At 40.8% G+C, this 19,829-nt stretch overlaps 1 protein-coding gene across 2 annotated transcripts in view; it reads left to right on the top strand.

Moving 5' to 3' along the window:
• The window catches only part of LOC149437169 (uncharacterized), a 218,203-nt gene that overhangs the window by 113,285 nt on the left and 85,089 nt on the right, over positions 1-19,829 (top strand). For both annotated transcript variants that reach the window (XM_089661012.1, XM_089661011.1), the window contains exons 2-3: positions 10,519-10,655; positions 17,473-17,565. In XM_089661012.1, coding sequence (XP_089517138.1) covers positions 10,519-10,655; positions 17,473-17,565 — 230 coding nt within the window. The remainder of the gene's footprint in view (positions 1-10,518; positions 10,656-17,472; positions 17,566-19,829) is intronic.

Below are 19,829 nucleotides of genomic sequence, written 5' to 3' on the forward strand. Positions count from 1 at the left end.
TGCATAAGCAAGATTTCAAAGCAGACTGGAGTTTCAAGAAGTACTGTTCAAGCTCTTTTGAAGAAGCACAAAGAAATGGCCCACACCGAGAAACATAGATGCAGTGGTCGGCAAAGGAAACAATGCAGCAGATGAAAGACACATCATGCTTACTTCCCTTCAACATCTGAAGATGTCTAGCAGTGCCTTCAGCACAGAACTGGCAGAAACTAGTGCGACCCAGTTACACCCATCTACTGTCTGAAGAATTCTGGCCAGAAGTGATATTCGTGGAAGAATTGCAGCCAAAAAGCTTTACCTCCAGCATAGAAACAAGGTTAGACAACTATGCACAAAACATAGGAACTGGGGTGCAGAAAAAAATGACAGCAGGCGCTCTGGACTGATGAGTCAAAATTTGAAATATTTGGCTGTAGCAGGAGGCAGCTTGTTCACCCAAGGGCTGAAGAGTGGTACAATAATGAGTGTAACAGTGAACAGTGAAGCATGGTGGAGGTTTCTTGCAAGCCTGGGGCTGCATTCCTGAAAATGGAGTTGGAGATTTGGTCAGGATCAATGGTGTCCTCAATGCTGAGAAATACAGACAGATACTTATCCATCATGCCACACCACCTGGGAGGTGTGTAATGCTCCCCAAATGTATTCTGCAACACAACAACGACCCCAAAGATACAGCAAATGTCATTAGGAACTATTTTCAGCTTAAAGAACAAGGAGTCCTGGAAGTGATGGCTTGGCCACCACAGCCATGATCTCAACATGATCATGTCTGTCTGAGATTACATGAAGAGACAGAAGGATTTAAGGCAGCCAAAATCCACAGAAGATCATATAGCTGAGTGAAGTGCTAGTGCTCACCATGTAATAAACATATAACTAACCAATACATAATCATAAATTATACAAAATTTACGATCATGCACTAGTGTTTCAATCTTCCATTTCCCCAGTGCTATAGACATCAGAAAATGAAAAATAGTCCATTCATGTGAAAAACTCCATGCAGTCTACTCCAAATCCAAATCACCACGTGCCAGGTGCAGCTGGCACCCACCAACTGCTTATCTACAAAAGTGATAAGCAATAGCACTTGTAAAAAAAGTCACAGTCTCCAATGGGTCTCAACATTTAAGGTGGCGACAGTGTTTTTGTTCTTTGTATACATTTTTTTAGGTTCTCGGAATTGTAAGGTCCCTATATGTTGGACATTTTGGTGTGAGTGTAGCTTCTTTTGCAGTGATTACATTTTTATTTTAGGTTATCCAAGATGTTTGGAACAACCTACCTGCCAAGTACCTTCAAAAACTGTGTGCAAGTGTACCTAGACGAATTGATGCTGTTTTGAACGCAAAGGGTGGTCACAGCAAATATTGACTTGATTTGATTTGGATTTCTCTTCTGTTCATTTCCATTTTGTTAATTGCTAAAATGTCTATTTCTGAAATCATTTTTAATTTACAACATTTTTCACACCTGCCTAAAATTTTTGCACAGTACTGAATATCTTTGGATCATTTTCTGGTACAATACAAAATGTCATAGATGTTTATGCACTTTCTTTCCAAGAGGTAGATCCTTCACTCTTGCCACATCTGTAACTGGATTGGTAGCTTTGACTTGTTAGAAACAAAACTTCACAACTCTGTTTAGTTTACAAAAATATGCTGTGATCTCTTCTTTGATATCTTCCATTCTCATTAACCCCTTTACTGTCGATATTTGTGGAGTACCCATTGGCCTCCTAGTTATGATTTAAAACAGGGTTAAATGATGGCCGCTTGCCTTCACATTCTTCAGAGACATTAAAGTGCTTCTAAAGGATGAAAGGTTTTTTTACCCTCATGCATTCTATGCAGCAGCCTCTCTAGCCCCCCCTAGTACTTACTTGAGCCCCATCTCAATTCAGCATTGTACACGAAAGTAGCGTCTCTCTCAGGATTCTCCCTCCTCACTGGCTGAGGCAGCAGTGGGAGCCACTGTTTTTATATATATATAATTCCCTCTGCATATCCAGGACTTTTATTGGGTAGTTTCTCCGCAGCTTGTTTAGTGGGAATCATCTGAAAAGTGAATGGCATTGCTGTATATAAAGCTTTTTTGGCTGCTTCTTCTGTGAATGTATTGCATTTAAATCTAGTGACCTCCCTTTTGTATGTGCAAGTTGGCCCTTACGAAGTATTTCCATTACTAGAAATGCGGCTACTGTCATTGCTGTGGCATCAGATCCAGCTGTGTTGGTACTCTGCTCAGCAATTCACAGGAAGCCTTGTATTTTAATGACTGAATACAATGCTTCCTCTAAGTGGCTCAGTGGAGATCGTGACATCATGCACCCCCCTCTCCAACTCAGCCAATCAGAGGAAGCCTTTTACTTATCCCTAAAAATACAAGGCTTTCTGTGAATGCTCAGCAGCACTCATTCCAACTTGATTTGTTCTGGCAGCAGATGGGAATTCCCCGTACCACTGCCAGAACATAGCCCATGACACATATAGTTTATACAGCACAGAAGCAGCTAAATTCCTTAGTAATGGAAATAGTTCAGAAGGGCCTGCTTGACCTAAATTAACTTTTTAAAGCAACACAAAACTGGTTGATAGACTTTAAGCTGTAAACAAGCCTGACACAATTTAGTTTTGGGAACAGGACAGGAAGTCCCCGTACCGCTGCTGGAACACTACACTGTATGTAGCTGATACTACATACAGTTTATACAGCGCTGATAGCAGTTGCATTTCTTAGTAATGGCATAAACTGTTTAAAGGAACACAAAACCAGAAGTAAGGCTTTAAAGTGGAACTAAACTTAATTTTTCTTTTTTTAACTGCTTCCATACAGGGCACTTTTACCCCCTTCCTGCCCAGGCCATTTCTCAGGTTTCAGCACTCTCACACTTTGAATGACAATTGTGCGGTCATACAACACTGTACCCAAACTAAAATTTTATCATTTTCTTCACACAACTAGAGCTTTCTTTTGGTGGTATTTAAGCAACACTGGAGTTTTTATTTTTTGCTAAATTAACAAAAAAAGACTGAACATTTTGAAAAAAAAACACATTTTTCTTTGTTTCTATTATAAAAGTTTGCAAATAAATAATTGTTCTTCATAAATTTAGGCCAAGATGTATTCTACTAAATGTCTTTGGTGAAAATAACCCAAATTAGGATGTATTATTTAGTCTGTAGGAAAGTTCTAGAGTTCACAAACTATGGGATATATCTGAATATTGATCAGTCCTGAAGTACTGACAGCCAATCTAATTTCTTGAGGTCCAAGAATGTCAGAACAGTACAGATATCCCCCAAATGACCCATTTTTGCAAAGAAGACAGTCCGACGTATTTCATAAGAGGCATGGCGAGTTTTTTGAAGTTGTAATTTTTTTGTCCTAATTTTTCGGAAAATTAAAAAATTTAAAAAATTATTTTCACAATTTTTTTTTTTACATACTGTCACCAGTGCAGTACAGCGTCATCATATAACTGGCATGGCAGTGATCAGGGACACTGACTGGTGACAGTACGAAAAAAAAAATATATTTATTTATTTTTTTATTAGTTTTAATTTTATTAAATGGTTTTTCTCTTTTTGTATGATTTTTTTTTCATATTTCACTATGACCAAAGTAGTATAATGTTACCATAGTAACATTGTACTACTTTGGGGAACTGATCAGTATTTTTTTTTTACACAATTTGCTTATAGCAAAGAATTACTTTTTTTTTTTTGTGCTTAGCTGTGATTTGGCCACGGCTAATTACATGACACAGCTGGGCTGTGATTAGCCCAGCTTGTGCATGTGATCGCTGTGACCATTCACAGCTAGACACACTAGTATACAATGGATGGCATGAAAGGAAGCCATACATTGTATGCAACTATCATGTGACCTGCTGTGATTGGTCACAGTAGGTCACATGGTACTGGAAACAGGGCCAGTACACAGATCTGTCATCAGCCATGTCCAAGGTACACGGCCGGTGACAGATTGCGCTGCAGAGTGGCCCTGTGAGCAGGCGCACTGCACATGACTGAAAGGACCCCATATGGCGTCCACCCGGAGGGACGAGCTACTCGCCCGGCTGCCTTTGTGCTATAGGCTGGGCGGGAACCAGTTAAACTGCAGGCAGTCTTTTATGTCTCTTCTGCAATAAAATACTGTAACTGTACCTGCCTGCTCCCAGTCATCCTTCAAATGTACACTGAGCTGTGCATGCGCAGCTCAGTATGCATTCCAGCACTGTGCTGGTGTGCGAAAATGCCTGAACTCCTGTACACCCCCTAATTGATGGCTGAAGATTAGCATTTGGAAGAAGCCAGTGAAAAGATGCTGGAGATGAGGAGGGAACTCAAGGGCCTTGGACCGTTGGAGCTAAGGTGAGTATTTCAGAATTTAATTCTGCTTTAAGAATGTTTCCATGTAAAAAGAATACTACAATTTACATATCAAGGGTCAAGGAGTATTGGAGACCCATCAGATTTAACATACCCCACCTCTGCCACTTAGTTAATGTAGCGGAAATATATATCAGTCCCCTGCGCTCAAGAGTGGTGTACAAAGATGTAACTGTGACACATCCTCCGTGTATCAAAAATCAGCGCTGGCCTTGCTGCCCTCTAAGGGTTAGGGGAAACCCTCAGGAACCAACTGTAAAAACAAAGAAAAACAGGGACCAGCCTTGTGCATTATCTAAGGTGACAACTTTAATGATCTAAAATAAAATATACTCACAAACGTCGTAGAAACAAAAGCATGTCAGATACAAAGCAGCCAGTAGACAGGATCAGCTCCCAGAATCATGAGGACACCCTTAAGGCTGACGCGTTTGGAGGCGCGATCTCCTCTTCCTCAGAGCCAGCTATCACCCTAGATAATGCACAAGGTTGGTGCGCCCCCTGTTTTTCTTTGTTTTTACAATTGCCACTTAGTTAATGTTTAAACCTTGAAACTGTTGTAGTTCTTCAACTGTTGGTGACTTTGCAGTATCTCTAACAGCCTGCAAGCACTCTGGGGACTAAACATCATTTATTGTGAGAATTTATTTTCATCTAAGTCCAATGTAAGTCACCTTTGACACAACTGAAATTTTGACTTATTTATTTTGTTGACCTTTTGTGCTAACATTAATAATGTTAGCATACGTAAGGTGTCTTCTTCACCCTCTTGCAAGGAACTATTACATAAAGAAAATCAACATATTATATCATAATTTCGTTCAGGGGAAAATTATAATTATAGGTCTTTCACAATACACTGGAGTACAGTATGTGTACTGGACATCCTTGAATGTGTAGACAAAGAGAAACTGCAAGACATTATGTACAGTATGCTAAAAAATGCTGCAGTAAGATCAAGTACTACAAAATAGGGATATATGCCCCGAATACCAAGCAAGTCAGATATAAATAATTTTGGCAATTTAGAAGGTGGTTGGTCTACCAATAGAATACACATTTCTATCAGAGCTGAGGTGTGGTCTAAATAAAACCTCATATATGGCTAGTGAGGTATCCTCATCCTAATTTAAAACTAGTAAGGTATTTAGACAACATTTCTTCCCAAACTGGCTCAAACAGTGTCACCATAACCAACCTACCTTCACTAGACAAAGGTGCCCTGATCACAGTACAAATCTAGACAGATTTTTACAAAGCTGGGTGTTTCCTTACCTTCTGTTGGCACTGTCACACTCTGGAAGTCTGTACCAAGTTATTCAGGTCCTAAAAGGGTTTCGGATATTAGATATATCCTACTGGCTGGCTCACCAAACCTAAATGTCAGTCCAAGCAGAAATGTGTTTATTAGGCTTCATTCACACGGCCATAAATATTTTACTGATATTATTACACATGTTTTCTAGGAGAAAAGTTCCTGGGCAATGATCAGTAAAATGCTTGTGTATAGATATGTTTAAATGTGTAAAGACACATATGCGTACTTAATGCTGATTTATTTATCCCCTTTGTTTAGACTTAATTTACAAACTCACAAACGCATATACTTGCATTTTCATTTGAAGTGTTACTAAACCCACAACAGTAAAATCAGTCTGTATATGCAGCAAAGCATGCTTCTTATACTCACTTTGGAACCTAAGGGGTTAATCCTCTGCATTGTGTAAAAAGGCTGTTTGATCCTGAATTCTCTGATCCTCCCCTTCTTCCAATGTCCCCCTCTTATCTCCTGATAAGACATATCGTATGAAGTCACTCTGCATTTGCTCAGTTTGGTGTGTATTGCTAGAGAGGTTTTTTTTTTCTTGGGAGAGTGCATGTGATCAGCACAGGGCCAATAATCACTGTCCAGACAGAGGCCAGGGGTCCTGCATCCTCCTAGAGCAGAATGAAAACTCCTCCTACAAGTTTTAACATGTGCTCTACTGAAGTGACATAGACAGATCATTTATTGGCCGAATTGTCGGCCAATAAACGAAAAATCAAGCGATGCTGTCACCAATGTCCACAAAAAATGGCAGTTTTTTGTGGATTTTCCAACATGACCGATCAAAATAAATGAGAAGATCCGCGAAAAATGGCCGACGGGCTGGCCCCACTAACGGCCTGATTATCGGCCGATTTTTCATACGGATGTACAGATTTCCCCTTATTCCTTTCATTCACCAGAGATCCGACCCAGCCCCATTCCCTGCATACTTGCCAGGTGACCCCCAACACACACGCAGCAGCTTACTTGGTTGGACAGTGCACAGGGCATTACTCTTTGTCTGTATGCTGGGTGTAATTCTTAGTATCTGTTCTATTTCTGCACAGTAGCATGTCTTTTGTTCTATATGGTGTGTGCATTTCTCAGTATCAGTTATTCTGTGTGCATGGATCCTGAGCAGTAACACTTCTTCTCTTGCCCTATATACTGGGTGAACTTCTCTGTATCTGTTTTTATTCTGTATTTATAAACACTGTAAAGTAGTACTTCTCCTGTTCTGGTTGACATTATTAGTATGTTTTATGTCTGTATGTATGGATACTGAAACTTCTCTTGCTTGGTATGCTAGGTGTAATTCTCAGTATACTATATGTTATGTCTACAGTGGCACAGTATGGTCTTCCATCCCGTGAGCAGGGCCAGCACTACTACTAGGCAGCTGCCTGCGGCGCGCTGCCAATTAGGGTGCAGCTACAGCTGCTGGTTTCCCTACTCTCCGCCATTGCCGGATCTAGGGGTGTGCTGGGGTGGGCTACGCCTCCCCCAGATTTCAGTTGTGAGCCCCACACCAGTCTTTCCATGGATGCTGGACACTGAGTGCCTTCCCCCTACCCAGACTCATGGCTAGTACAAGGGGAGAGCAGCCTGGAGCAATGAAGCCTGAAGAAATGACAGGAGAGAATTGGGAGGTGCGGGCTGTGCTCTCCTCTACTGTCAGTGGAGTGATTCTCCATAAAGCAGATGACACAGGATTGCTCTTACATCAGCAGGTTGCTATGAGAGGGGATTTGAGTGGGGAGGAAGGATTTGTGCTGGGAAGGGTAATTTGGAGAGGGTTGTGCTAGGAGAAGGGATGTAAGGGGATTTGTGCTAGGAGGCAAGATTGGGGGGATTTATGCTAGGAGGTGGATTAAGGGAGAGGATATGTGTTAGGATGGAAAATTTGAGGGGAAAGATGTGTGCTAGGAGAGGTGAGGTAGAACTACAGGAGAAGTTTTATTTTTTTGGTGGGAAAGTAAGTAGCTAGGGCGCAAAATATTCTAGCGCCAGCCTTATCTTTGAGTGATGTGTGGCATATATTCTAGTTTGCTAAGGACACTTACTATGACTGCACAACATCTCTTTTTTATTAGGTGCACTTATAAGTCCCTTTTAAGCCACATCCTTTAACTGCTTTGCATCTTTAGGGCAAATATAGGCCTTGGGAGCAAACAGTTAAACTAGGATCGTGGCTGCAGCTGCAACCATAAGCATGGTAATGTTTTGTAAAAGTGATCCAAGCAACTGTACAGCTGCCCGATCACTTTTATAGGTTCCATCAAGGCAGCCTGGGACTGCTGCCCACAGAAGATATGGAGGAACATGTCCGTTTTCAGGGTTGTGTTTTTCTGGCCGGCACAGCCAGGAAAGCAGCTGATCAAATAGATCTCTGTTTGATCTGCTGCCTTGGAGGGCAGAGGAGGATCAGTGGTCTAATAGACTTCTGATCACTCCATAAAGAGTACCTCTCACTGCCTAAACCTATAACAATATAATAGCAATAAAGCTGAATGAAAACAACATTGAAAAAGTGTAAAAATAAGTATGTTTAAGTAAAAAAGATTTAAAAAAATTAAAAGCACCCTTGCCCAGGTGCTCACATGCCAATGCACACATAGGTCCTCAATAATTTGTATTAGCCTGGAGTTAAATTTTAAGCATAATGAAAAACAACTTATCATGCCCCCACCCCTACATAGGTGTTTGTTGAGCACATATACACTGCTCAAAAAAAAAAGGAACACTTTGAAAACACATCAGATCTCAATGGCAGAAAATCTCATGCTGGATATCTATACTGATATGGGCTAGGTAATGTGTTAGGAACGTAAGGATGCCTCATCGTTTGATGGAAATAAAAATTATCAACCTACAAAGGACTGAATTCAAAGACACCCCAAAAATCAAAGTGAAAAAATGATGCAGCAGGCTAGTCCATTTGGCTGAAATTTCATTGCAGCAACTCAAAATATTCAGTAGTTTGTATGGCCCCCATATGCTTGTATGCATGCCTGACAACAATGGGGCATACTCCTAATGAGACGACAGATGGTGTCCTGGGGTATTTCCTCCCAGATCTGGACCAGGACAGTCTGAAGTGCAACCTGGTGATGTCGGATAGACCCAAACATGATATCCCAGAGGTGTTCTATTGGATTTAGGTCGGGCGAGCACGGGGGCCACTCAATGGTATCAATTTCTTCATCCTCCAGGAACTGCCTGCATACTCTCGCCACATGAGGCCGGGCATTGTCGTTCACCAGGAGGAACCCAGGACCCACTGCACTAGCGTAGGGTCTGACAATGGGTCCAAGAATTTCATCCTGATACCTAATAGTAGTCAATGTGCCATTTTCTAGCCTGTACAGGTCTGTGCATCCCTCCATGGATATGCCTCCCCAGACCATCACTGACCCACCACTAAAATGGTCATGCTGAATGATCTTACAGGCAGCATAATGCTTTCCATGGCTTCTCCAGACCCTTTCACATCTGTCACATGTGCTCAGGGTGAATCTGCTCTGATCTGTGAAAAGCACAGGGTGCCAGTGGTGGACCTGCCAATTCTGGTGTTCAATGGCAAATGCCAATCAAGCTCTATGATACCAGGCAGTGAGCACAGGGCCCACTAGAGGATATCAGGCCCTCAGGCCACCCTCATGAAGTCTGTTTGTGATTGGTCAGAGACATTCACACCAGTGGCCTGCTAGAGGTCATTTTGTAGGGCTCTGGCAGTGCTCATCCTTTTCCACCTTGCAAAAAGGAGCAGATACCTTACCTGCTGTTGGGTTAAGGACCTTCTACAGCCTTGTCCAGCTCTCCTAGAGTAATTGCCTGTCTCCTGGAATCTCCTACATGCTCTTGAGACTATGCTGGGAGACACAGTAAATCTTCTGGCAATGGCATGTATTAATGTGCCATCCTGCAGGAGTTGGACTCTTATGCAACCTCTGTAGGGTCCAGGTATCCCCTCATGTTACCAGTAGTAACTCTGACCCTAACCAAATGCAAAACTAGTGAAAAACAGTCAGAAAAGATGAGTATGGAAAAAAATTTAATTGGCCTCCACCTGTAAATCCATTCCTGTTTTGGAGGTCATCTCATTGTTGCCCAGCTACTGCACCTGTTGTTAATTTTATTAGCACCAAAGCAGCTGAAACTGATTAACAACCCCCTCTGCTACTTCAGTGACCAGATCAATATCCCAGGAGTTTAATTGACTTGATGCTATACTTTGATTAAAAATTGTTCCTTCAATTTGTTTGAATAGTGTGTGTATGTGTATATATATATATTTATATATATTTATATATATATACACACACACACACTGCTCAAACAAATTGAAGGAACAATTTTTAATTGTTCCTAATATAATTTTAATATATACCGGTATATTTAGTTCTTCTGTCATGTATGCACTGAGATGAGAAGGTAAAGAGTGAGGTGAAAATTACCAGTTCATGAAATAAAATGCTGACTCCTGATAAACAGGCGCTTGTAATAGTTAAAACCTTTTCATGTGACAAAATAATAGTTCCTCAACTATGCTGTATGTGTTTCTGGAATAAACATTTTAAAAGAAAATTATCTGAAGGTAAAATAATGAACGTCTTTAAAAGAGATAATGTACCTTAGTGAATTGAGGCTTTTCTGGCACCTGCACTATTGTTTCTGATTGCATATTGGGAATGGACATTTTTCTCCAGATTTTAATGTGAATAAATGGGCATTAGGATGATTTACAACTAAAGTTTAGCAATTTTCCATTTAACCTAACAAGGTTTTCTTTTCCTTTTTATCTTGTTTTAGCTTTCCTCAAATATGGTATCATCATTGCATTCCTAAACACATTTTATAATAAAACTACTGCAAATTCCTGTGACTACGACAAAGAAAAGTTGAAGAATAATTACCTCAATATTATTATAAATCACATTCAGGAGCTGGTATGTATATATTTTCATCCCTTCAGTCTCTAGAGGTCCAGTCCAAATGAATTCTGGTTTTTGGTGAATAAATATTTTTTTTTCTTTGATCTCAGGGGGGGCTCCAGTGATGATACATCTTTGTTTGGGTTCTCAGTTCTGTACAACCATTACAAGGGGATCACTGTTCCTATAGGATTTTGTATTTTACATTATGAAGAACACATTGGAGTGTTGGTGAAACGCCAACAAGGTTGTGAAAAGAACTTAGATATACAGTGCAGATATCTTGTCACTAGGATCATCAAGAGATTTATGAAGACAGCACATAACTTGGCACCCTGAAACTGCCTTTAATTAAAATATTGTTGACCTTTTGTCAATGGGATTTTGTCCATGTCATAACTGTTTTTCTTCTCATCTATCCAAGACGAAAGTAGCCTAAAGCAGGTTGACTCAGCTTAGAAGGAGGTCAGCTGTGGTTCAGATTCACCTGTCACTGAAGTCTGAATTATCGCAGAAGTGTCTCATGCTGATTTCAAATGCAAGTGGCATGTACTGGATGCCCCTAAATTTAAATCTGCTAGTAGAAGTAGGCCAAGGCCTTATTAAAATGGACAAAGCATGCAGTAAGTATACTGCAGATATCTGCGGATGAGAGCTCAAGTGTTTGTGGACAGCCATGGCAAGGAAGCTGATACAGGAAAATAACAGGCTGGCAGATGCCACGGCACATCGATCTGTACATGTGGTTAGGGACAGATGATTGGCACTGGACACAATCTGTTCCTAAGTGTATGTTAGCACTCAATGTGTGGATACATGTTTACAGCAATGTACAGCCAGGGGCTCCTGTCAGCATGACATTGACTTGTACGAGGTTCCTGGCTGCGAATGTCCACAAACACCTGTTCTCCTGGCTGCAGATAGCCACAGTGTACCTTCCACATCATGGCTGATTTAGCCTTGTAAATTAGGCCTAACATTAAAGAATAAACAATTTCAGTGAAAATTCAAAGTCAAACAAAACAATGCAAATTGTTGCAAATTTTTTACTTGCTTGTTTAAAGTCACTTTAAGAGCACAAAGATATCCCAAGATCACATTACGCATTTGGGAGAAATGTATGTTCCCATGTATCGCCACCCATAACTGCACACATATGCATAACTAAAAAACTAGGAAAGATGAAACACAGAGAGGAAATTGTTCCTGATCTCTGATATGGGTTCATCACAACCTGGTTAATCCTGGTTTTGCTTTAGGCCTTGATCACACAGGCCCTAAGCTTTTAAATGTGTAATCTTCCTACTAAAAAACAAGATATCCGACTGTGTCTGACTTTAGTGTGTTTCAGTCACAGACCTGGAACAAGCACGCTGTAAATGTATAGACATAGATGAATTCTTGCTGGAAAAAAAAAACATTTTAAGCAACAGGCAGCATGGATTCATGAAAGACAGAAGATGTCAAACAAATCTGATTTTCTTTTTATGAGGAGGTGAGCAAAACCTTGAACAGAGGGGTGGCGGTGGATGTGGTATACTTGGATTTTGCAAAAGCGTTTGACACAGTTCCCCACACACGGCTAATGTGTAAGGTAAAGTCTGCAGGCTTGGAAAAATCTGTATGTAAATGGATAGAAAACTGGCTAAAATACCGTATTCAGAGAGTAAATGATTATGATTCATACTCTGAATGGTCTAGGGTTGTCAGTGGTGTACCCCAAGGTTCAGTGTTGGGACCCTTACTTTTTATTATATTTATAAACAATATAGGGTCTGGGATTATAAATACCATTTCAGACCTCGCAGACAAAACCAGGCTATGCAGTTGGAATAACGTCCTTACAGGATGTCTCCAACTTACAAGCCGACCTCAATGCACTGTTTAATTGGGCAATTATGTGGCACATGAGGTTTAATGTTGATAAATGTAAGGTTATGCACTTGGGGGCTAAGAATATGTATGCATCATACATACTAGGGGGAGTACAACTGGGGGAATCAATAGTGGAGAAGGGTCTGGGTGTTCTGGTAGATCATAAGCTTCATAATTGCAGTCAATGCCAAGCTGTTGTTTCCAAAGCGAGCAAAATCCTTTCTTGTATTAAGAGTGGTATATACTTTAGAAAGAGAGATATCATTTTACCCCTGTACAGATCATTAGTAATGCCTCATGTAGAATATGCAGTTCAGTTTTGGGCACCAGTTTATCAAAAGGATATCAGGGAACTGGAGAAAGTACAGAGAAGGGCAACCAAACTGATAAGCGGCATGGAGGAGCTCAGCTATGAGGAAAGTTTAGAGGAACTGTCTCTCTTTAGAAGAGGAGATTAATGGGGAATATGATCAACATGTATAAATACATATGTGGTCCATATAGTAAACTTGTAGAGGTGTAGAGTTACTCACTTTAAGGACATCACAGAGGACAAGGGGGCACTCCTTATGTCTGGAGGAAAAGAGATTTCATCTACAATTACGAAAATGTTTTTATTCACAGTAAAAGTTTTTAATCACAGTTTTTTTTATTTTTTTTATCCTTTTTATTGGATGAACTAGATGGACTTGTGTCTTTTTTCAACCAGACTATGTAAGTGCTACCAGTGCTGACTGCTGGGGGATCTATTGTTGCAGGGAGGTCTGTTTTAGCTGGAGAAGTTTATTGTTTTTGGTTGATGATCTTTTGCTGCTGGGGGGCGGGTCTTATTTGGGTGATCAGTTGTTGCTGGTAAGGATCTACTGTTGAGGAAGGTGTCTATTGATGCTGGCTGCTGGGAGATCCATTGTATTGTTGCCTGCAAGGGTCTGTTGTTGCTGAGGGAGATCTATTTTTGCTGGGGGGTATTTTGTTTCAGGGAGGTCTATTATTACTGTCTGCAGGGAATCTATTGTACCGTTTTTCTTGTAATCATTAAAAGATTTTTCTTTTAAATCATACTTACCTAGGTGGATGCAGCATTTATCCAATGCTGCATCTGTACCCCGCCGACTCCAAAGGCCGAGAACTGAGTGATCAAACACTGCTGATTACTCAGTTGTCCCAGCCGCTCAAAGCAGAGAGTTGGGACTGTCAGTCTCTGGCTCTCTGCTCTGCCCCCCCAGTGCTCACTGGCGTGCTGGGCTGTGGAAGTTGTGGGAGTGACTGGCTCAGGCTTTCAGCTGAGAGGCTGAGCCAGGTGCCGGTCCAGACTTCTGGGTGGATCCTGCCTATATGGTTGCGATCTTTCCCCAGCCTGGACCGGCTCTGTGATGTTAGCCAACAGGGGGCAGGTCTGAAAATGGGTCACAGGAGTGCAGAACAAACTGTGATCTACAGGAGAAGTACAGCCAAATGAGCTTTGGCTGTACTTCTCCTTTAACAATTCCATACAAATTAATTAGTACCACAAAATGATACTTGGTTCAGCATTTTTCTAAAAGGGGTGATACTGGGAGGTGGGTAGGTGATGTAACCAAGGGACGCTGCTCAGAGGTGAGTAGAAGGTGGAGACATGGGGTAACTCAGAAGGGAGCAGTACCTACACTTATTCTCTGAAAAGCCCTGCTTATCTCAATACTTGTTCGGGGTCAGCGAGGGAATTTGGTAATGGCAGCATCTATTAAACCCTTCAATATATGCATTTAGACTTCCGTTTACAAGCTGAAGGGAAAACTATATAGAGGCTTCCATTGCTGATTTCTTCCTTTCAAAATGCTCATTGACTGGCATTCATGCTGATCCAGTTCACCAACCACCCTGAGTGCTGCCCACCAAGTCAAATAAGTACCTACTTCCCCAATCCAACCCAATCTTTACTGTGCAGCCCTGCCTCCTCTAACTGTCTATATGTGCAAGAGCCCCATTCATTCCTAGGAGTGAACCAGACTACAATAGCTGGCTAAAGGACTTATTGAGTAAAGATCACTCATAGGAATGAAAAAGGCCCTTGTTCATATGTGCAGGATCTGGTAAGGACATCTCCTTTACAAAGGCTGTGCTGCACTAGGCACGATAGCACAGTGAATATCACATGAATGGGGAGGACGGCAAGTATTTGCCCAGGCTGGCCGCACTCAGAGGGGTGGGGGGTGGGGGATTAATTAAAGGAAAACATTGCCAGAGCCAAATTATTTGCACACATGTTCAAAAAATCATTTTAAGCCTGAAGATTATGTAAAATCCCCAAACATTATATATTTTCTGGAAACCGTAGAGAACCAATTTTTTATCTCACATGATATTAGCTCAACAGTTTATGAAAGAAAAATTTCAGAATAAAATACACTTAAAGTGTTACTAAACCCAGGACCCTGCATTCACTATATCCGGTCTCCCACAGTACACAGAATATGGAAATGCAATTATTTTAGTAAATATAAACTGCTAAATACCTTATCTCATCAGCAGTTAGAGCAGTCTTTTGACTTCTATCAGTGTCCAGCCAAGCACTGGTTAAATCTTGCAGGACTTTTCATTCTGCTCTAGGAGGATGCGAACCCCTGTCCTCTGTCTGGACAGTGCTGATTGGCCCTGTGCTGATTACATGCACTCTCGCAAGAAAAAGAAAAACTCTTTAGCAATACACACCAAACTGAGTTACTCCACACGATATGTCTTATCAAGAGATAAGAGGGGGGCACTGGAAGAAGGGGAGGATGAGAGAATTCAGGATCAAACAGCCTTTTTATACAATGCAGAGGATTAACCCCTTAGGTTCCACAGTGAGTATAACAAGCATGCTTTGTTGCATATACAGACTAATTTTACTGTTGTCGGTTTAGTAACACTTTAACTTACATTTTGGGCACATAAACTCAATACATTACCCAATTTTTGGTAAGATATAAAAGATGGGGTTGCACTAAGTAAACAGATACCCAACATGTCAAACATTAAAATTGTGCATGACCATGAAACGGCAACAAACTTCAGTGCCTTATATTTTCCATAGGCGACGCTTTAACAGCCTCTTCAGGTCATCAGTTTAGAGTTAACCATGAATAGTGGGCCTAAAATGATTGAACTCATTCTGGTGTGTGCAGCGATATGTAACATGTAGCACAATTGATGGTTTTGTGTGTAGGCACCTCCAATGTGTGCATTTACTTTGTAAGTGGGGGCCTTAAAAATTATTTGGGGGGGGGGAAGGGGAGATATTGAGTGCCTGAGTGTAACTAATTTTTTTTAAACTTTTTTTTATTTTTACAGATTTTCTGACAGATTCTCTTTATGAGACTTCAGATGTCTAAAAGACTCCTGATGTCTCACCTGTCCTCTAGTGAAGTTATTGTAGCACAGGTAGTATTGCATTCATTTCTTTCCCTGCCATACAGGCAGAGGAAATTGACATGGGGATCCGGAAGTGACAGTTTATGCGGTGCTTCTGGGTCAGTATTTGGAAGAGGAGAATAACAAACAGAAATTCACTGGTCTCCTTTCCCTCTACCCGGTAGCACCAGCCATACTCGTCACTGGCCCACTGATGGACACGTTACCGTACGTACATTGGTGGCAGTAATGGGGTAAAGAGAACCTTTACCCCTTTCATACAATTTACAACAAAGGCACTAAATATTTAGTAACGGCAACCAACAATACATCATAACAAACACATTGCAACACTATCTATACATGCATTTTAATGGTATAGCAAAAAAAGATTGATAATAAATGCACATAAGTGGCAGCAAAGTCCATATGAGATCCACATTTGCAGACCATTGGCCTCTTACTAGAAGGTTTGTCCGCCCAAAGGATTGGCTAAAATACGCAGTTAAGTATATCCAACTGATACATCACAAGATCCTCAGTGCAGACTCCTCCTGGTATAATCACAGACACTTCTCCAGGTTATAGATACTCTGAGTAGCAAACTTCCTATTGGGTGACAAAACACCATATAATGAAAAAAAAAACAGCTCATAGTGTAGTAGAGAAATACAACCAGGAGATTTATTAAAATTGCACTTACATAGGCATCATCAAAAACAGCATAACAGAACAGTATGTTTCAAACCAAGAAGATGGCTGCTGTCCTTCCAGAGCGCAATGACATCACATGGCGTGGCTCCACCCTACGCGTTTTAATTTGTGTACAGTGTTGACTGCAATTGGTAGTTAAAGTAGCACGATGCTGAATAGCAAAAAAATGGCCTGGTCATGAATGGAATAAAACCTTCTGTAGGTCAAGTGGTTAAAGAAGTGGGGGGAAAGGTCGGCTTTAAGCCTAGATAAAAATAGGAGCTCCAGGCTCCCCCAAAAATTAAGTCAGCAGCTACAAATACTGTAGTTGCTGACTTTTAATATCAGTACACTTACCTGTGCAGGGGTCCAGCGATGTTGTCACCTGGGTTAGTTCTTCAGAAGCTTCTGGGTTCCTGGCGTTGGCTTTGCAAATATGAAACACCGGAAATGAAACCTTGCGTCTTCACAGCCACTTTTCTATTGCGCATGTGCAAGTTGTGCTGTGCTTTGAAATTGGTCTTGTAATCTTCTGGGAACTGTGAAGTGTCCCAGAAGACCGCGGGGAAACAGAGGGGGCTTAACTTCTGGGTCAGTTCGCTGTGGCCGCTCCCCCCAAAAAAGTGCCAAATGTGGCAGTGGAGCAGGGGATGGTGCAAACAAAGGGAACTTCCCCTTTTGATTGCAGCTCTGCTTTAAGGCCTTAATCTAGAGATGACCGACCCACAGGTTGTACACCTCTCCATCATTCCACAGCATGCATGATATGAATACTTTTGTGTAAATGTGAAATATACTAATGACTTGTGGAGTCCAATTCATATGATTGCCTGTATGATTAATGTATGCCCTCGTCATCATGACCCTCATTCTCTGCATTTCCGTTTTTCAGAATGATTCATTCACTGCAAATTTCACTGGCATCTGCAGCACTGTTACCAATAAAAGTGAGATGTTTCCTGATCCGTGTGGCAATTCAACAGTGGTATTCATTTTAATACTTTCATATAATATTTTACAAGTATATCACATCTCATCACAGACAACAGAGGTTTATACCAGTCATGACTTAGCTTACTGAACAAGTATAAAGTATAACTAAAGGCAAAACCTTGTTTTTTTTAGCTTTGGATAGAGTGGATATAGATTAGACCCCATGTCATGTTTGTATTGCTTTCTGTGCCCCTGTTAGGGAGATTTGCCCTCTCTATTTGTCCTAATTACTGTTATCTTTGAAAGTGAAAGTAAAAGACAGTCCCAAATTTTGGGTTGACACAAGAATAGGAATGGAGGGGAAAACTTCCAATGGGGACTTTCTGTTTTGGCTATGGAAGAGGAAGTGAAGTTAAATCTCCCCAATGGGGCACAGATGGCAAAAAAAACTGAAAAGGGTCATAACACTCCCTTATTCCTTTCAAAATGAAAAAAAAAACCTTTTGCCTTTAGTCCTACTGTAATGTTCAGTGCTATATTGTTTAGTTGTACTTTCTTCCTACAATGCATAAAGATTTATTTCCCCCTTATTTAGGTTTGCGTACAACAGGTTCAGTTCACCAAGGTGTATGAGTTATGTTAATGGTGTTCATTACCTAATTAATTCCTTAAATAAAAATGTTCTACTTACATAAATATTATATAGGTGTGCAATATTTATGTCTTCAGATGAAATAGTTATCCAGCAATCAAAAAACATTTTTTTCATATGAACTATTTTACAGTGCCTGGAAAAAGTATTCATACCCCTTGAAATTTTCCACATTTGGCTATGTTACAACCAAAAACGTAAATGTATTTTATTGGGATTTTATGTGATAGACCAACACAAAGTGGCACTTAATTGTGACGTGGAAGGAAAATGATAGATATTTTTTACAAATAAATATCTGAAAAGTGTGGTGTGCATTTGTATTCAGTCCCTTTTACTCTGATACCCCTAACTAAAATTTAGTGAAACCAATTGCCTTCAGAAGTCACCTAATTAGTAAATAGAGTCCACCTGTGTATAATTTAATCTCAGTATTAATACAGCTGTTCTGTGAAGCCCTCAGGTATGTTAGAGAACATTAGTGAACAACTTAGTCATGCACTCCACAAATCTGGTCTTTATGGAAGAGTGGCAAGAAGAAAGCCATTGCTGAAAGAAGACCATAAGAAGAACAGTTTGCAGTTTGTGAGAAGCCGTGTGGGGGACACAGCAAACATGTGGAAGAAGGTGCTCTGGTCAGATGAGACCAAAATTGAACGTTTTGGCAGAAAAACAAAACGCTATGTGTGGTAGAAAACGAACACTGCAAATCACCCTGAACATACCATCCCCACTGTGAAACATGGTGGTGGCAGCATCATGTTGTGGGGGTTGCTGGTCAGAGTCGATGGGAAGATGGATGGAGCCAAATACAGGGCAATCTTAGAAGAAAACCTTTTTGAGTCTACAAAAGACGTGAGACTGGGATGGAGGTTCACCTTCCAGCAGGACAACGACCTTAAACACACAGCCAAATGTACAATGGAATGGTTTAGATCAAAGCATATTCATGTGCTAGAATGGCACCGTCAAAGTCCAGACCTAACTCCAATTAAGAATCTGTAGCAAGACTTTAAAATTGCTGTTTACAGACGCTCTCCATCCAATCTGACAGCTGAACTATTTTTTCAAAGCAGAATGGGCAAAAATTCCACTCTCTCGCTGTAAGTGCAGCAAAAGGTGGTTCTACAAAGTACTGACTCAGGGGGGCTAAATACAAATGCAAGCCACACTTTTCAGATATTTATTTGTAAAAATCTTTGAAAACCATTTATCATTTTTCTTCTACTTCACAATTATATGCCACTTTGTGTTGGTCTATCACATAAAATCCCAATAAAATACATTTACGTTTTTGGTTGTAACATGACAAAATGTGGAAAACTTCACTGTAGACACAAAGGAGTGTGAATTTTTGTCTGTTTCATGGAGAGATGACTCTAATAGCCATCTGTCTCCTATGAACGTGCAACAGAATTCCAAGAAATGCGTTGCATTTAAAGCAGAAATATAGTTAAATATTAACTAAACTTAACCATTAGCCGCCTGGCCTATAGCTGTTTGGCGGCCACAAAAATGCTTCAGCTTTCCGGATGCACGCCATTTGGCGTGCTCCTGCACATGTGCAGTTCGCGCGGTTGCAGAGCCGCGCAGCAGCGCGATCTGTCACCGGCTGTGTCCGGCCCCCGTTGCCGGTACCATGTGACCTGCTGTGACCAATCACA

Source organism: Staurois parvus, unplaced genomic scaffold (assembly GCF_062004578.1).
Source record: "Staurois parvus isolate SC_StPar_1 unplaced genomic scaffold, SC_StPar_1.0 ptg001302l, whole genome shotgun sequence".
Taxonomy (NCBI): domain Eukaryota; kingdom Metazoa; phylum Chordata; class Amphibia; order Anura; family Ranidae; genus Staurois; species Staurois parvus.